Below are 16,443 nucleotides of genomic sequence, written 5' to 3'. Positions count from 1 at the left end.
ATTGTGACATTAAGAAAGTATACAGTATGCCATATAAGTAAACATAGTTGGAGAAGATTTAAACAATTTAGAAGTTATAAGCTAAGTAAGTAAAATCCGGCTCCCTGACTCCTGCCATGATCTGATAGTGAATTTGATACTAATCCGTCCAGACACACACGCAGAACAGTGAGGGTGGTGGTTGTTTATTGTCAGTACAAATAGACGTCTGACAACAAACCAGCTGATACAATCCCAGTGTGTGTGTGTGTGTGTTCAGGAGCTGTAAACGATTGTGTTTTTCCAGATGAGCAAATCCATTGTTTCCTTTCGATCTATCTTGAAGATACACGCACGCTTACATTGACACAAACATAGTGTAGATGTCATAATTACATAACCAATTCACTAGTTTGTGATGGGATCATATGCTACAGAATATCATGACTTTATTATAATTACATAAACTGATCTTTAAAGGGCTAATGATGTAAGAATGAGGGAGGGATGGGTGTGCTCATCATTTATATTGTAGATTTTTGCAGGGCTTTTCTTTACCTTTAAAAAATTTTAGTTTTGTGTTTACATCTTGCTTGAAGAAACTGCTTTTTCTGTTGTGTTAATCTTCATATGAATTATTTGTTTGAGCCTCAGATATGTGAGCTGTCTGTGTGTAGCTTTTATTTGATTATTTCAGTGTCTTCTACATGTCTGGGCGTAAATCTGGTGTGATGTATGAGACTTAAACGTGGCAGACAAAAAAAAAAAACAATTACACTAGAGTCACTCACAGGACAGCATGTGTGTTTTATTTGTTGGACCGTGAATAATAACAGACTTGTTTTCAGGCTGACAGGCTGCTGAGTCATGAATTTTAAGCCAAATGTTAAAATGGCAAACTAAGGCAGTTTTCATTTAGCTATCAGTGCACAATGACTTTTCTTTCATTTCTTAATTCTGAGATTTAAATGTGTAAAATCAATATTTCTCATGATTTTTTTTTACCATGGATTAGCTGAATTAAAACTATCTTTGTATTTTTTTTTCTCTTTTTTTACCATCTTCAGGACCAGTTTGATAATCTGGACAAACACACTCAGTGGGGCATCGACTTTCTTGAGCGCTATGCAAAGTTTGTCAAGGAGAGGCTGGAAGTGGAGCAAAACTACGCCAAGCAGCTACGGTAAAAACATGTTCTCATGTTTTCTCTTCTTTTACAAAATCAGGAATATTTTCTGATGTCAAGTTTTTGCTATCAAGCCTTTTTTCCCTAAATTTCAGGGTTCATAATAAAACTGTGCCACACTTTGGCTTCACAACCATTTTTTCTACACCTTAAAGTCAGAATTGTTTGAGCTCATTGATAGAGCTTTCACCAATATGACACAAAAGCAGAGAGATACATTTCTTTCACTCCAACAAAACCAGTCAGTGAAGAGCTCAGCATTAAAGGAACCTATCCGGCATCATGTTTAATTCCTTTTAAGTATTTTGCATGGTGACCTAGAAAGAAAATTTATGCCTGAATCAGACTACACACATTTTTTCTAACGGATCATCTTCAGAATAAAAAATTCTTGTCTTCTTGGTAGAGTTTCATCAGGCTTTAGGGCAACGATACAAAACACATCATAGAGGATGTCAAACCAAAGGAGCGAGGGCACGAAAATTCAGACATTTTAGACTTTTTTTCCTCTGGGATGTGAAGCCTCTTAAATGCAGCTCTGGTTGCTTTGCATGACATAAAACATGGTGCATGTTTTTCATCTTAACTTGTCATGTGAAGTCTGTCAGCTTGGGCTCATACCCTAAAGTCTGATCTCAACATAAGAGCGGTAAAACGATAGAAGGTGATCCTTATTTATCAAGACTTTGCATATGATACTGCAGCTCAAACAGAAATAAAAGATTAGGAACAATGTCAGCAGTTAGGGGTGGAAAATAATGAAGACGCAAACATTAAAAAGCAAAACAGTTGGGGCTGCATGATGTATCTATGACCCAGATTATGGTTGTCATGATGCCAGAATTTAAAACTCAGTAGGATACTAGTAAGAATCAAACCATTTCAGTACTTGTTTGATACCTTGACACCAAAAACCAAGCACCTAGCCATACAGTCTCCATTTGCAAACATTTGTGATCCTAAATTGGTTGTTCTGAAGAGCTCAGTGACATCAAGGTAGGACGTGTGATAGGATGCCACCTTTGTAAGAAGATAATTCGTGATATTTCATCCCTGCTGGATATTCCACAGTTAACTGTAAGTGAAATCACTAGAAAGTGGAAGAATTTAGGAACAACAGCAACTCAGCCACAAAGCAGAAGACCATGTAAAATCACAGAGCGGGGTCATGACAGCTAAGAAGGGTGGTGCGTAAAAGTCACCAACGACCTGCTGATTTCAAAGCAGAAGAGTTCTGAACTTCCACTGATGAATTGGAACAGCGATTGTGAGCGAGGACTTCTTGTCCGATGTCAATGCATGACCTCATTTATGCTCAACAGAATGAATGGCCACAAATTCCCACAGAAACACTCCAAAATCTTGTAGAAAGAATTCCAAGAGGAGTGGAGGCTGTTATATCTGCAAAGGGGGGGCCAGCTCCATATTAAGGTAAATGTATTTTAATACAGTGTCCTTATAGTCCCTATTGGTGTAATGGCCATGTGTCCTAATACTTTTGTCCATATAGTGCACTTTATATGCTCAGCAAACTGATTTTGAAAGCCCTTGTTTAGAGAAAATGCTGGACAGGAAGCCAATGAAGAAGTTTCAGTATTGGTGCAATATGATCTGATCTTACCTGCACTGAGGTGTCATCACAGAACACTTATTTTTTTAAACTTTTATTCAGTTTGTCTCAGTTATGTTGTTGTGTCGCACAACACATGGGTAATAAATGGATTCATCAGTAGCACACAGTACACACCACATCCTAAGCCCTTTAAACCTATTTGGCAATAAACCTGATTCTGATTGAGATTAATTAGCACAGGAAAGGACTGCAGATATTGATTAGCTTTTAATTTACATTGACACAGATAACAAGCTAGTGATTATCCCCATTAAACTAACAAAAATAGTCTATATATTGAAACCATAGGCAAGATGACTAGTTATTTCTTAACCTTTTTGTTTTTAATGCAGGGCTGCAGCCCTGTTGAGACTATTCAACAAGCTAAATGGAGTAACAGTCATTAAAACCTGTCGAGTCCCATTGTGCTTGTGTGATTTCAAAGAGGAAGGGTCCCTTCATGCATATTACAGAACAATAAAAGATAAAGCTCTGTATGTGTGTTGATGTTTGAACATTTTTACATGTGACAGACAATAAATCTGGAAGACACATACACACAAATATCTCTCTGGTTAAATCATTAACTGGCTTGTTTAGTGAAGTCAGTTATAGTGAGAGCCTGAGGGAGTGAATGAGGAGAGACTTTGATGTTTCTAATCTTTGATTCATCTTTTATAGAAACAAGACGACTTCCCCCCTCTCTCTTTCTCTCATTGTTAGTGTGGGTTTGTTTTTCCCTGTCTGCCTCGTGTCTGTTTACCTTTATGTCTGCGAGGCTGAAAATACCAGACTGTTTTTTAACTTTTGTCTCTTTTATTTTCTTTCTCTTTTTAACACATCTAGAAACTTGGTGAAGAAATATTGCCCAAAACGCTCCAAAGAAGAGGAACCAAGGTGAGCAAACGTAGAAAGTTCACTCTTTTTTATTTTTTTGCTTTTTTGTATCCTTCCTGTACAAGTTGAAAGGTCTGTGAGAACGTCTTTTCCTATCTTTTTTGGTGTTAGAAGTAATTTCATTCAGTTTATTTGGGGGATCCTGATGCTGTGTTTAACGTGGGTGTTTTTGCATGTGCAGTCAGTCTGCAAATATCGCTTCATTTGGTCATACTACAACAAATCAATGAGCTGTTATTTTAGGCTGCTCAATCATTATATAACATGCTGCTAAACGAGGTGGCCATGTGCAGACAGATGTGAGCTGACAGCAGAAGATTGTTGTTAGCTGTCTAAGTTGATTAAAAAAAGGGAACCAAGAGCTAAAACAGAACTAACATCAATCTTTAAGCTGAGGTTCTACATATCAAAGTGATATAGATAGATTTACATCCCTAGACAGGAGGAAAATTTGACACAAGCACCAATAATGAGTTTAAAAGGTTAAACATGATATTTTTAACAGACACTACTTCATCATACCATTAAAGTAATGGATTAACTTAAATTTAGACTGTAAGAGAACTTATGTCACAAAGCAAAGCAAACATGCCTTTTAAATCAATATGCAGTAGCAAAAAGCTGCTAAAAATCCAAATCAAGATGTTTACTTCAGATGTACAGGTGCATAAAAGGCAGAATATCATGTAAAAGTTCATTTTTTTCTCATGATTTACTTCAGAAAGTTACATTTCCATATATTCTAGAGTTACCTCATACAAAGTGTGACATTTCAATTTGTGCAAAAGAAGCTCCAACCAATTACTGAGTGCATTAATGAGCATAATTTCCTGAAGGTCATATTTCTACTATTTCTACATTTGTACATCTTTTTTTTTGTGACTGAGCTTTTGTGATATTCTAATATTTTAAGATGTTGGATTTTTTATTTTGTGACTTGTTAGCAGTAATCATCAACATTAAAACAAAGAAAGTCATTATATACTTCGTAAAGATGAATCTACAATATATGGAAGTTTCACTTCTTGAATTAAATCATAGGAAAAAATGAACTTTTACATGTTCTCATTTTTTGAGATAAACCTGTACATCTAAAGTATACTGTACTTGTATTTTTCTGTTTTAAATTATAATATTGAATTTATCCAGAGTCAATTTGATTTAAAAAAAAAAAAAAAAAAAAAAAAAAAAAAAATTTTTGATGATTTTCTAATTTTTGAGGTGCACCTGTATATTCATACTTCTGTTTCTAATAAACCTTTAATCATTGTAGTATGTCTGCTCTGACAGCTGTTAAAAAATCATAGAGGAAGCATGTTGCATACAGTCCTAATCACATGTTTAACGTGCATCTGTTTTGCAGGTTCACATCATGTCTGTCATTTTACTCCATACTAAATGAACTGAATGACTATGCCGGTCAGAGGGAAGTGGTGGCGGAGGAGATGGCTCATAAGGTGTACGGAGAGTTGATGAGGTACAGTCAAGACCTCAAAGCTGAGAGGAAGCATGTGAGTACAGTCAAAAGTTCATAAATCCCGTGTAATTGAATCAAAGGGATGTATTAGTTTTAATTGCAGTGATTTCATTCATTCATGATTTAAATCACATTTTTTTGAAGACTTGTTGCTTCCTGTTTGAAAGCGGATGTAAGTGTTCATCCTCTCTGTTGCTTCATGTACTTTTGTTTCTATCTGGCTTCTCAAGAGGATGAATATGTTGGATGTGATGTTGACCATCTGTCTTTAACTTCTGCCTCCATCTGCTGAGGCTATCAGTCTGAAAATGTAGAGATCTGCATGTTTTGGAAGAACAGCGCCCTCTGCTTGTAATCTGCTGTAAAGCATCAAATATCTCTTTAATGTTCACCCAGTGACACATGACGCACATGCACAAGATCTTTGTTATTTGTGTTGGTGGTATGGTTTATTTCAGGCTGTTTTTCATTAGTTTATTTCTGCTGAGTGTCTTCTGTTGGTTTCTGGTCTTTTGTATAAAAAGGGCTGTCTTGTAAGCCTGTTTTGGGTTGGGCATATTGTTAAAATTTACCACAACCATAAAATCAAGTAATATCAAATCTGTTTTTATGGTAACAGTGTAGGAGGATTATGTCTAGCATATTTTGTGACTGTAAGTGCTTTATATAAAATATAAGCCTTAAAAGTGGATTAATCAAGACACACACATTTTATACGTCTTGCAACCATACTGTCAATGTATATTGCTTGTACGTACTAGTACAAATACCCAACTAGAGCTTGTATATATATTAAAATCTTATTTTTTTCCAGTTTTAATTGTTTAATTCCTGTACATTGAGACCAAAGATAACTGAAGTGATATTCCTTATTGCATGAGCATATTTGACCAATAAAGCTGATTCTGCTTCTGTTTTAATGTCTGAAATCTCTCTAAAAGATTTTATTATTTCACACAGATAAAATATCAAGCACATATCATCTAAAAGCCCCAATCTTAAACCCCCATGTTTACACTTAAATACTGTTTAGGAAAATAGTAAATTAAAATATGAACAAATAATGGCTTGAAAAGAGTCAATTCTATTTCAAACCATCCACAATTGTTTAACCTATTTTGTTAATTTTGACATTGTCAAAACTTTGTCCAAACTGAGGTTGATGGCACTTTCTTAACCCCCCCAACAGACTGCATCTTATATACCAGCATAAATTCTAATCTTGATTTTATGATAATATCTTGAGTAAAATACAACCCGAAGTAGAAAAAATAGCACTGTCTAAATTTTGCAGTTCGTTGGCAGACATTTTTGGTTAAATTTATACAGTGTGCAGAATTTTGCCATCAATTTTTGATAGTAAAAATGTATCCAGCACTGGGACCTTCATACTAGGATTTTTGTTGTCTTGGTATAAAAACATTTATAATTCTATCAAATTATTACTAGATTTTTAAAGAAATTTAAAATTTGGTATTGTGTCAACCCTAGTCCAAACAGACCAAGAGCTTCTACTAGTTTTCATTGACCTTTTTATCCTTTAAATGGTCCAAACACAAAGCTCTTGTCTTGCATTTCCTTAACACTTAAACCACAACATTTACCTCTGTGATGACGACACCTCAGACTGTGGATGATCTAACAGGAGAAAGCTAAGGATCTTGAGTTAGGGTCTTTTTGATTCTTCATTTGATTAGATATCTTAGCAGAGTTAAAATGAAGGGTTTGCCCACCTGAGACGCATGCAACACAGTTATAAAAATTTTCTCCATAATAAGTAACCAGTCGTCACTCTTCATCTTCATTTTACTGCTTCAGTCACAGGACTCTTGTAAATCTTCGCCTGTTGCCTCAGCAGTTTTTCCTCCAGTGGGTTTTTAATGTGTATGTCACTGTAACATGAATAATTTAAGTCTGGCCGTTTTGTGTACGTGCATATGAATGTGTTCCTGTAATAATATTTATGTATATTTTCTTGTTTCTGTGTCTTTGTTTGTGTCTGCGTGCCTGTGTCTGTGTGAGCAGCATCTACAGGAGGGCAGGAAGGCTCAGCAGTATTTGGATCATTGCTGGAAACAGATGGACAATGTAAGTGTGGAGGGAGGGGGGAGGAAGAGGGATGGAGAAGAAAACATAAATGTTTAGAGTAAATACCCTCAGCTAGGAGGCCCCAGATGTACTGGTCTAGTGCTTGTTTTCAAGAGGAATGCTAGAAATGCAAACAAAGGTGACTCCAGGACAAATGAAAATCCTCTGTTAACCTCTAACTCCACGTGACATAATTACTCGGTACAAATTGCGGCCCTTATGGCTCTTTTGATACACAACTGTGCAATAGTCAGAGGCCACCATCAGATTTGTTTTTCTAGCAGTGTTACAGTCACTCATCATGTCATTCCTTGAGAAGTGCCAATCAGGAATGTTTTTATTGTACAGCATGACAGTGTTACCAAGCATGATGCTGATGTAGTCAAATCATATTTGTAGAGAGAAACAGCACTGACACTGACGGTTCTGGACTGGCCTTTAGAGATATTATTATGGAGACTGTATGAGATCATCTGGTTAGGAAAGACTTAAGAGGCCTGGTACTGTACCAAGATATAAATCATGAAAACTTAAAAATGGATGCCTGAAAGCCAAGCCAAGCTTCTGTACATGGCACGCCTCATGTACAGAAGCTGTAGTCCGCAAAACAGGTGACCTGTGTTTGACTCCAGCCCTTTTCACTAGGTCATTCTGCATGTCAGTGCCCACTCTGTCTCTCTCCTGGTTTCCTACTCCGACTACTGCCCTCTTTTACATTCAAGCAGCAATATGCATCTTTTCCACCATGAGTTAGCAGTTTCAAAGTCACTCTATGTCACAATAACTTTCAAAAGGTAGAATAATGTCTTATCGCATTTTTATTTCCCGACTTTTAAAGTAATTTAATTGAATTTAAAGCATTTTTTAACCTCCCTAAAGCACTTTATGATAACAAAAATAGGACCATTAACAGTAAGGGAAATCCAGCTAAAAAAGTTTTGTTTTTTTTCTTGATAAGAAACTTCTTATTCCAAATTGTTTTAGGTGCAGCATTGACAGTTCAGGCTCCAAGGCCTGCTTAGGTTTCTCTTTAAAAACACTGTGTTTGCTCTACTGCAGTGGTTCTCAACTGGTGGGTTGGGACCCAAAAGTTGGTTCATGGATGTGTGCTTGGAAAAATATCACCCATTTTTTTGTTTGGTCAGATCTTTGATACACCTCAAGCCCATACTCTCCCATTTTCCATTTAAAATATTTAATAATGGGGCACAGATGGCCTCATGGTATGGGTACCCCATGTACACGGGCAGCCCAGGTTCAAGTCTGACCTGGGGCTCCTTTTCTGTATGTCTCTCTCCTGCTCTCTCATCCCAATTCCCGGTTCTATCCACGTCCGTCCTCTACCAAAAAATGGCATAAAATGCCTGATTGAAAATGATGATTGAAAATTTTCAAGAAATTTGGGTCACAATTTGCTGTTAAGGAGGAGGTGGTAAGTCCTTACACTAGACCAGTTGAGAAACACTGCTCTATAGTGTCTTTTTTTCCCGGTTGCAGTGAAATTTACTTTTGTGTGATGCTGTTTTAAATGCCTTAAGAAGTTGCACCTCTTGTCAGCAACACACCCTGATATCCTCCTGTTGAATAATGTACATATACTTCCTTGCCTTACTTCAAATTTTCTTTGTCCACTGTAACACAAATCATCCTGTAAAACAGTGATTCTCAACTGGTGGGGCACGGCCCAAAAATGGGTCACAGAGCTGCTTTCAGTGCGTCATGAAATGGTGCCTGGAAAAAAGTTGTAGCAACGTAGCAAGGATTTATGAAAATTCTTGGTTGACATATTTCCATTTATTTTTATTTCATTTTCAGCACTTTATCTGCAATTACCTATGCGCTTTCAAAAAGTACTATTTGTTTTTAATTTATTGTTGTAATTATCCCTGAAATGTATTATTTTGTGACGTGTGCTACTGGCTGGGTCACCCTTGTAAAAGAGATCTCAATCTCAATGGGGTTTTATCTGGTTAAATGAAAGTTAAATTAAATAAATTGAACAAGGAATAAAACATTTTGAAAGTCCTGAAATTGATTCACACAACCTTTACGACACAGGGAATTATTTGAATTTAGTTTTCAAACATTTCAAATTCAAGACAATAAAACCAAAACTCAGGTTGAACCAGAAAAAGCTGATTGGTGAAAGTATGTTCCTAAATGTTTTGTATGAGATCACTGGCATAAACATTAGAGCCATTGGAAAAAAGCTTATTTCTTCCTGTTAAATGTCAGAGTAGTACAACTCCAGTCACATTTTTTGGCGTGTAGCCTCATGTTTGAGTCACATACGATAGAGAGTGTTTCAATGTGTGCCCTGCATGACTTTAAAGTGACTCCTCAGTGACTGAACTGCAATGTCTCAGCTATTCTGTGTTTCCTTCAGTGCTAATGTAATCCAGATGGGCTGGCAGGAAGTATCTCTGTGTGATTCATCTCCCTTTTTGACTGTTTTTTTTTTTATTCACATATTTTTTTTAATTTTATTATCTGGGAACTCTTTGATAGACCGGAAATAGTGAAGGTGCCAAGTAAGGAAAAGGGGATTTACTGAGTTCTTTGTGTGTCTTAATGTGTTTGACATTTCTGTCTTTCTTCTTCCTTGTTTGTTTCTTTTTTTAGAGTAAAAGGAAGTTTGAGAGAGAGTGCAAAGAAGCGGAGAAGTCCCAGCTCACCTTTGAGCGGTTAGATAACGACATTAATGCCACAAAGTCAGAGGTGGAGAAGGTAAGGAAATCTTTTTCACCTCTATGCTGCTGTAGTATCACTCCTCAACTTCCCTTTTTTAATATCAGTCAGATTATCATCAAGTTCACCTTCAGGTCATAGATAACTAAGAATGTGTAATTATTGGATGAACCGTACCTTAAATAATGGACATTTAACACACACTTATTTAATTTTTTTCCCAGTAAAATCATCATTTAGATTTCCACAGTAAAAAAAACAGAATGACTAAGTTTAACATACCTTTTCCAAGGTCAGCACTGTATAATTGATGCCTGTGAAATTATACTGTGGCTTCTTTTTCCCCCCACACACAGCATATAATTAGACAAGGTGATTTTATTCTGAGCTTACAGAAAAATAAATCTTTCCATATTGAGGTTAAAGCACAGCCCAGTGTTCTGTTTCTTTTTAAAACTTCTTTTTACTTCAGTTTCACAAAAATCTTGCCCAGTGTTCAGTAACAGCAGAGGCAAATATCTTTTTTGGGCAGTTCTAGCATCCTTACAGTGTCTGTGTGCAGTTTCCATGTACAGAATATGATGGTGTCCTTTATCATCAAAGATAAATCATCTTTATTAGAAGATTTACAAGTAAATTAAAGAAAAGAAGGGAAATAAGTGCCAAAACTTCTACCAAACTCTTTTGAAACATGCTTGTTTTGCCCGGTCTCTCAGTTTTGTACAGCTTGAGGTCCAAATTAATATTTTAATTGAATGTAACAGGTGGAAAAATGTCGATTTTTGAGTCACAGTCTCTCATTGAGGATGGTGGCTCCAGCTAATGTCTCCAATGTTGTACTGATTATGTTGTCTTTAGGCCAAAGCCCAGTTCTACCTGCGGACCCACATGGCCGATGAAAGCAAAAACGAGTACGCCGCTCAGCTCCAGAACTTCAACGCAGAGCAGTGGAAACATTTCAACAACGCTATACCACACATCTTCAAGGTAAAGCAAACATCTTAATCTGTGATTTCGTGTTTGTAGTTCACACAAGTTTATTGTCACAGTTACAGGCTGGTAGGTACTCTGCAAGGTTGTTAACACTAGACAGTTTGAAGCCTGATTTAAGGCCAGATATTTGCCCCCCCCCCCCATGAGCAATGTCCCCAGTTTGGCAGTTAAGATCCAAGATTTAGTGAACAGAACTGAATAAAGTAGGCAAAAAGGTACAAATGCAAACAGAAACTGTGAGTAGTAATAAAGAATAACATATGACTAGAACATAAAAAAGTGTTTAGTGCACTCGTGATATACATATTTTCAGCCTGCAGGACTTGTTTGGAATAAATAAGGATTTTATATGAAAAATTAATCCATGGATTACCAAAACCAGTGTGTATTCAGCTGTTTATTAAATATTTATAGCCTGCAGGAAATCATATTCTTTGTGTTAAGGAGTTAATGACTTCACATTAATTATTAAACTGTCCATCACAGTGATGTACTGTTAATGAAACTGTGGCTGAGTGTGGTTGTTTTGGCCTGTAGCGCCTACCAGAGGGGGGAACTTGTCAGAAACAAACCGGTGGCTTTATACTCAAGCTGTTGTCACTCAAATCAGTATTGTTGTGTGTTTAGAGAGAGGCCAGTGAAATACATAATAAAATCTGCCTTCTGGCTTAAATGTGTACATTTATGTTACCCAATCCCAGCTTTTTTGAGACGGCCTACTGGCATAACATTTAAAATGGGCACATGAATTTTCCAAAGACAATGACATTTCTCAGTCTCAACGTTTTATATGATCTTCTTGTGCTATTTTTATTGAATATTGGGTATAAATGCTTGTTAAATCATCACAATCTGTTCTTATTTACATTTTACATATTGTCACAACTTTTAAGGAAGTGGAGTTGTATTTTTCTCTAATGATCATATTTTCTAAACAGCCTTATTTTTTCTTGAATGTGCTTGCTTTGCTTCTTTATTGTATTATTTTTCATTTTATTACTTTTATTCCTCTTTGAGATTTGATATTTCACCTTAAATTGAGAGCCATTTACATTTTGGATCTTGTAATTATTGTTGTAAGTGTCAGTATGAGGTGCTTCATGGTGAAGACTGCTTCTAACTTACTTTGCTTCCTGTTCTGCATTTCAGAATTTGCAGGCCATGGACGAACGTCGAACAGTGAAGCTTGGCGAGACATATCGGAGCTTTGCTGAGGCAGAGCGTAGAGTCATTCCAATCGTCTCCAAATGTTTAGAAGGAATGGTTTCTGCTGCCAAAGCTGTCGATGAACGAAGGGTAAGTAGACAAGCTAAGGTTAGATGTAATAAATCAGTAACAGCTGGAAACTGTCCTGTTGAGATCTGTTGTTTTATGTGATGGAAGAGAGGATTTATTAGATGCTGATTGAAAAACTTATTTATTTCATATCTTTTCCCTCTCTTTTTTTATCTTGCCTTCTACCCAGGATTCAGGCATAGTCGTGGAGTCATTTAAATCAGGATTTGAACCTCCAGGCGACTTTCCCTTCGAGGATTTCAGTCAGAATCTGAGCAGGACGGGTTCAGATGGGACCATCAGCAGCACACCCAAAGGAGACAGAGACAGAGATGGGGCCCCAGGGCCACGACCTGACCTTAAACAACACCCCATGAGCAGAACCAAGAACAAACTGTGGCTGTTTGGGAAGAAACCAAAGGTACCAAAGGAGTTAACAGTGTAGTCTTGAATCAAGGGCTCAGCTTTTGTTGCATATCTCGTTATTGAGATTAAAGTAAATCACTGGTGTCACCTGTGAAACTGACTCTTTACCCTCAGTGCTGCAGAAATTCCCCTCCATACAGCTGAATATAAACTTCATTAGTCGCATCCTGACCTCCCTTACAGTCTGTCTGATTCCTCCAGTCTGTCTTCTGTAGCTTTTTTTATCACACTAAATTATTATTGTTATTTATTCCTGTTTTAATGCTTTCTCTCACCAGAAAAAAACACTTCCAATCTTTTCTCCCATTCACTCCTTGGACATTGCCCCTCTCCATAAACCACATACTGTTTAATCATTAACTCTCTGCTGTTGTTGCTTTATGTCAGAGTCACAGCTGCTTCACACTATCAGAAACCTGTGTGGTGGATCAGGGTGTGTTTGTGTATACAGATGTATTTCATTGTAATATATGATGCCCTAAAACAGCCTTAGGTGTGTCGCACATAAACTTTATGCAGCTGAAAGCTTGATTTTAAATCACTATGTTTAGAATTCATTACTTTATAATTTAAACACAACGTTTAAAAACATCTGGATTTAACTTTTTAAGCTATTTGTTGTTTTGTCAGTGGACATACTTGACATTTAGACATTCTAGTCAAAGCAGCCAATGAAAAGAACATAGAGATGGGGATGAAGGTCAGAAAATAAGGGCCTGTGTCCATAACTGTTGTTTTTTGTCCCGCTAGCAACCCCTACATCCTCAATTTCAGAGCTTTTTACCACAGTTTCTTGCTAGTGTGTGAAAGTTGACTTCTTCTATTTGTACTGTCTGAGTACATACAACTCAATTCATTCAAATCCCGTCCTTGTCCAGAGAAGTTTAAATCTCACAGGCAAATCCAGAGAAGAAACTTGAGCGCACAAATCACTTTTTGCAATTTAATCAGGTGCAGGCACACTGCGTCTTCATCAGAGTCAAACTTTTGTTTTATGAAGAGAGATTCGTGTGCTCCAGTTTCCTCTTGGATTTGCCTGTGAGATAGATCCATTCAGAATTCTCTGTATGTTTCTGGTCCTTTTTGTGAGCCCTCACCTCCACCTGTGGAGTGGCTGAAGCGCAAGAGACTCCCTCCTTTTTCCAGTTTCTACTGGCATTCCCCAAGGTTCTGAAAAGGGGCCCCCTACTGTTGATGATCTATTTACTTCCTCTTGGTTATATCGTCCCTAAATTCAAAATCAACTTCCACTGCTACGCAGATGACACCCAGGTCTACCTATCTACCAAACCTGGAAGTTACATTCTGGAAAAGATGAGTCAGATGGGTATTTCCTCTGTCATTGCTATGAAGGCTCTGCCATTGACAAAGCTGATTTCAAAAGTCCCGCCTCCTTCTTGTTTTTGATTGGTCAGAGAGAAAGACGTGTCATTGAAGAGTGGGGTGCTGTTCCAAAAGTTTAACTATTTTCTACAGAGAGCACGATGACAAAAACCAACTGACACTGTAGACATTTTAATGCTCAGAATGCTGAGTGCTGAAAACACTGGACAACTGGACAGTGAGCGCTGCCAGCTAAAAATACTGCTGTGGACACAGGCCCTTATGCATTCATTTTCTGAATGGCTTTAATTCTATGCTGTTGAACTGTGGTTAAACTGCTGTATCAGGAAGCAGCAGGGTACTACTTCCTGCAGCGCCCTCCTGCCCTCACAGTATTGGAAATGATGGACACTGCTACTTCTCAGAATATCCCATTTCAGTTAAAAACTCACAGACAGCTCAGTGGACAAGTTGAAATGAATCTGCACCAGTTTCTTGGGAAATCACTTTCCTTAACTGGGTTACTTGCACAGAGAAAGGAACTAAACCTGAACTCCTGAGAAGCGTAAATGCTGTCACATCTGAACTTGACTGTCATTTTGTACATGCACTACTGCATGTTTCTTATTGTGTAACAGTATTAAACAGATAAATCAACACAATAAGCCAATGAAACTGTCTCTTACATCTAAAGCCCCATTCATACTTGCAAAACCCCCCAAGAATTAACCAAATTTACCTGAGAGTGCTCTATACATCTAGGAGTCAACGTTATAAAATACATCCCTTTAGATCAGTGATGGGCAACTGGATTCCCAGGGGCAAGAGGCGACCCCCCCACCCCCTCTCAATTTAGCTCTCAAGTTAATTTCAGACATAGAAAGTTGTAAAAATTGGGGAAACTTGATAGAATCTGTGATGAAAACATGTAAAGTTAAAGCATTTCTATAATTATCTTTGATAATTGGTATATGTTAGCAAGAAATTAGAAAAAGTAATCATCACTGTTGTTGATGTTATACTTATGTGTTACATTGTCTTGTAATACCAAATCTAGTCACTTGGCTTAAACCACCTCCTGGGTCTCCTTTGAAGCTTTGGAGCATGGTTCATAAAAGACTGAATGAGTCAGTTTTTATGAAGGTGATCTAACTTTGGGGGGATAAGTCATCCATGAGTCAGGCTTTTGACTCATTTGGAATAATGTTAACCATACCCATGTAAACCTGACAGTTTAAATAAGAAATTAGGTCTTGCATTCCCAAAGACATTGAAAAAAGCCACAGACTGTCACAAGGGAAGTATGTGTCATAAGACAGCAGAAAAACTAAATAATGTGTCGCCCTGATCTCTGCCTGCTTTTGTTCCCCTCCCTGCTCCCCATCAGTCCCCCTCCTCCTCTCCTCCTCCACCCCCTTCATCCTCATCCTCCTCCCATCCCCGGTCCTCCTCCAACATGTTTCCTCCACCTCGGTTCAGCACTGAGCTAGTGAGCCACTATCTGTCTGAGATAAAGACTACAGTACCCAGAATCCCCCAGAATTTGAGGGGCCTGAGGAGAGGGGTGAGACAGGAAGTTTGTGTTTCGGAGAGTTTGACATGATTTCGGTTTTAAGTTTCTTCTGCAGGATGTCTGCAAGTTTCCTAAAAGTATATGAACTATATCAGGTTATCTTTAAGTTCCATCACTGGTTTTAGCTGGTCTGATTGGCTACCAGTTTCATTTTAATATAATTTAATTTGAATTTAACAGAACTTGCAGGCACCCTGCTGTACTGTTCCTCCCATTCAATCTTTTTTTTCATGTGTTATTGTTTTCTATTGTCCCTTATCCTTCCCTCTCTTCTCTTTCCTCCCTTTCTTTTGTTTTGTGGGATTTTTTTCCTCTCTTTTTATTCATCAGAAAGATTTTTACTCCAATCACAAGAATGAGGATCCCTGATGATTGATGGTGTGTGTTTTTGTATGCCTGTGAGGGGAATTTGGAAAGAATTGTTTGCTCTGGTTGCTTTGCTGTGTGGGGAAATGCATCAATAACATCATCAGATGTTGGTTTTACTCAAGTTTGCAGTGATCTCTGTGTGTTTGCATGTGTTTAAATGTGTTTTGTGTATTTAGGGTACATGGCTTGAGGGGCCCCTGAAAAAAAACAAGAGAGGACTAGATTCGTTTTGTTTTTTATAACTTGTGCTGGTATAAAGCACTTTATTCTACTTTATATATACTGGTAGTTGTCTTTCAATGGTGGTATGTGAGACAAAATCACCCATTAATTTTTGAAGTATTGCCGTAGAGGAATGAATTAAAGATCCCTTTGCATGAACAAAGATAAAAATGAAATATTGCATTTCTTCACACCAGTGGGCCTGTTAATATTCTTGTCAATGTTAGATAGTTTTTTTTTTCAATCTTAGATAAAAATGTGATTTAATTAACATTAACTGAGGGATTGTATTCATCCAGGCATCCTCAGATGCAGTTGCTTTTTCAGTCAAGATT

The 16,443-nt window shown here is 37.3% G+C and overlaps 1 protein-coding gene across 2 annotated transcripts in view; it reads left to right on the top strand.

The window, feature by feature from the left end:
- The window catches only part of fnbp1l (formin binding protein 1-like), a 78,684-nt gene that overhangs the window by 46,469 nt on the left and 15,772 nt on the right, over positions 1 to 16,443 (top strand). For both annotated transcript variants that reach the window (XM_041791074.1, XM_041791073.1), the window contains exons 2-9: positions 1,047 to 1,162; positions 3,624 to 3,674; positions 5,038 to 5,185; positions 7,177 to 7,239; positions 9,862 to 9,966; positions 10,786 to 10,914; positions 12,070 to 12,216; positions 12,386 to 12,616. In XM_041791074.1, the coding sequence (XP_041647008.1) occupies positions 1,047 to 1,162; positions 3,624 to 3,674; positions 5,038 to 5,185; positions 7,177 to 7,239; positions 9,862 to 9,966; positions 10,786 to 10,914; positions 12,070 to 12,216; positions 12,386 to 12,616 (990 nt within the window). The remainder of the gene's footprint in view (positions 1 to 1,046; positions 1,163 to 3,623; positions 3,675 to 5,037; positions 5,186 to 7,176; positions 7,240 to 9,861; positions 9,967 to 10,785; positions 10,915 to 12,069; positions 12,217 to 12,385; positions 12,617 to 16,443) is intronic.

Source organism: Cheilinus undulatus, linkage group 7 (genome assembly GCF_018320785.1).
Source record: "Cheilinus undulatus linkage group 7, ASM1832078v1, whole genome shotgun sequence".
NCBI classification, from domain to species: Eukaryota; Metazoa; Chordata; class Actinopteri; order Labriformes; family Labridae; genus Cheilinus; species Cheilinus undulatus.
The sequence above is the reverse complement of the archived record's forward strand: the minus strand, read 5'-3'. Positions and strand labels throughout refer to the sequence as shown.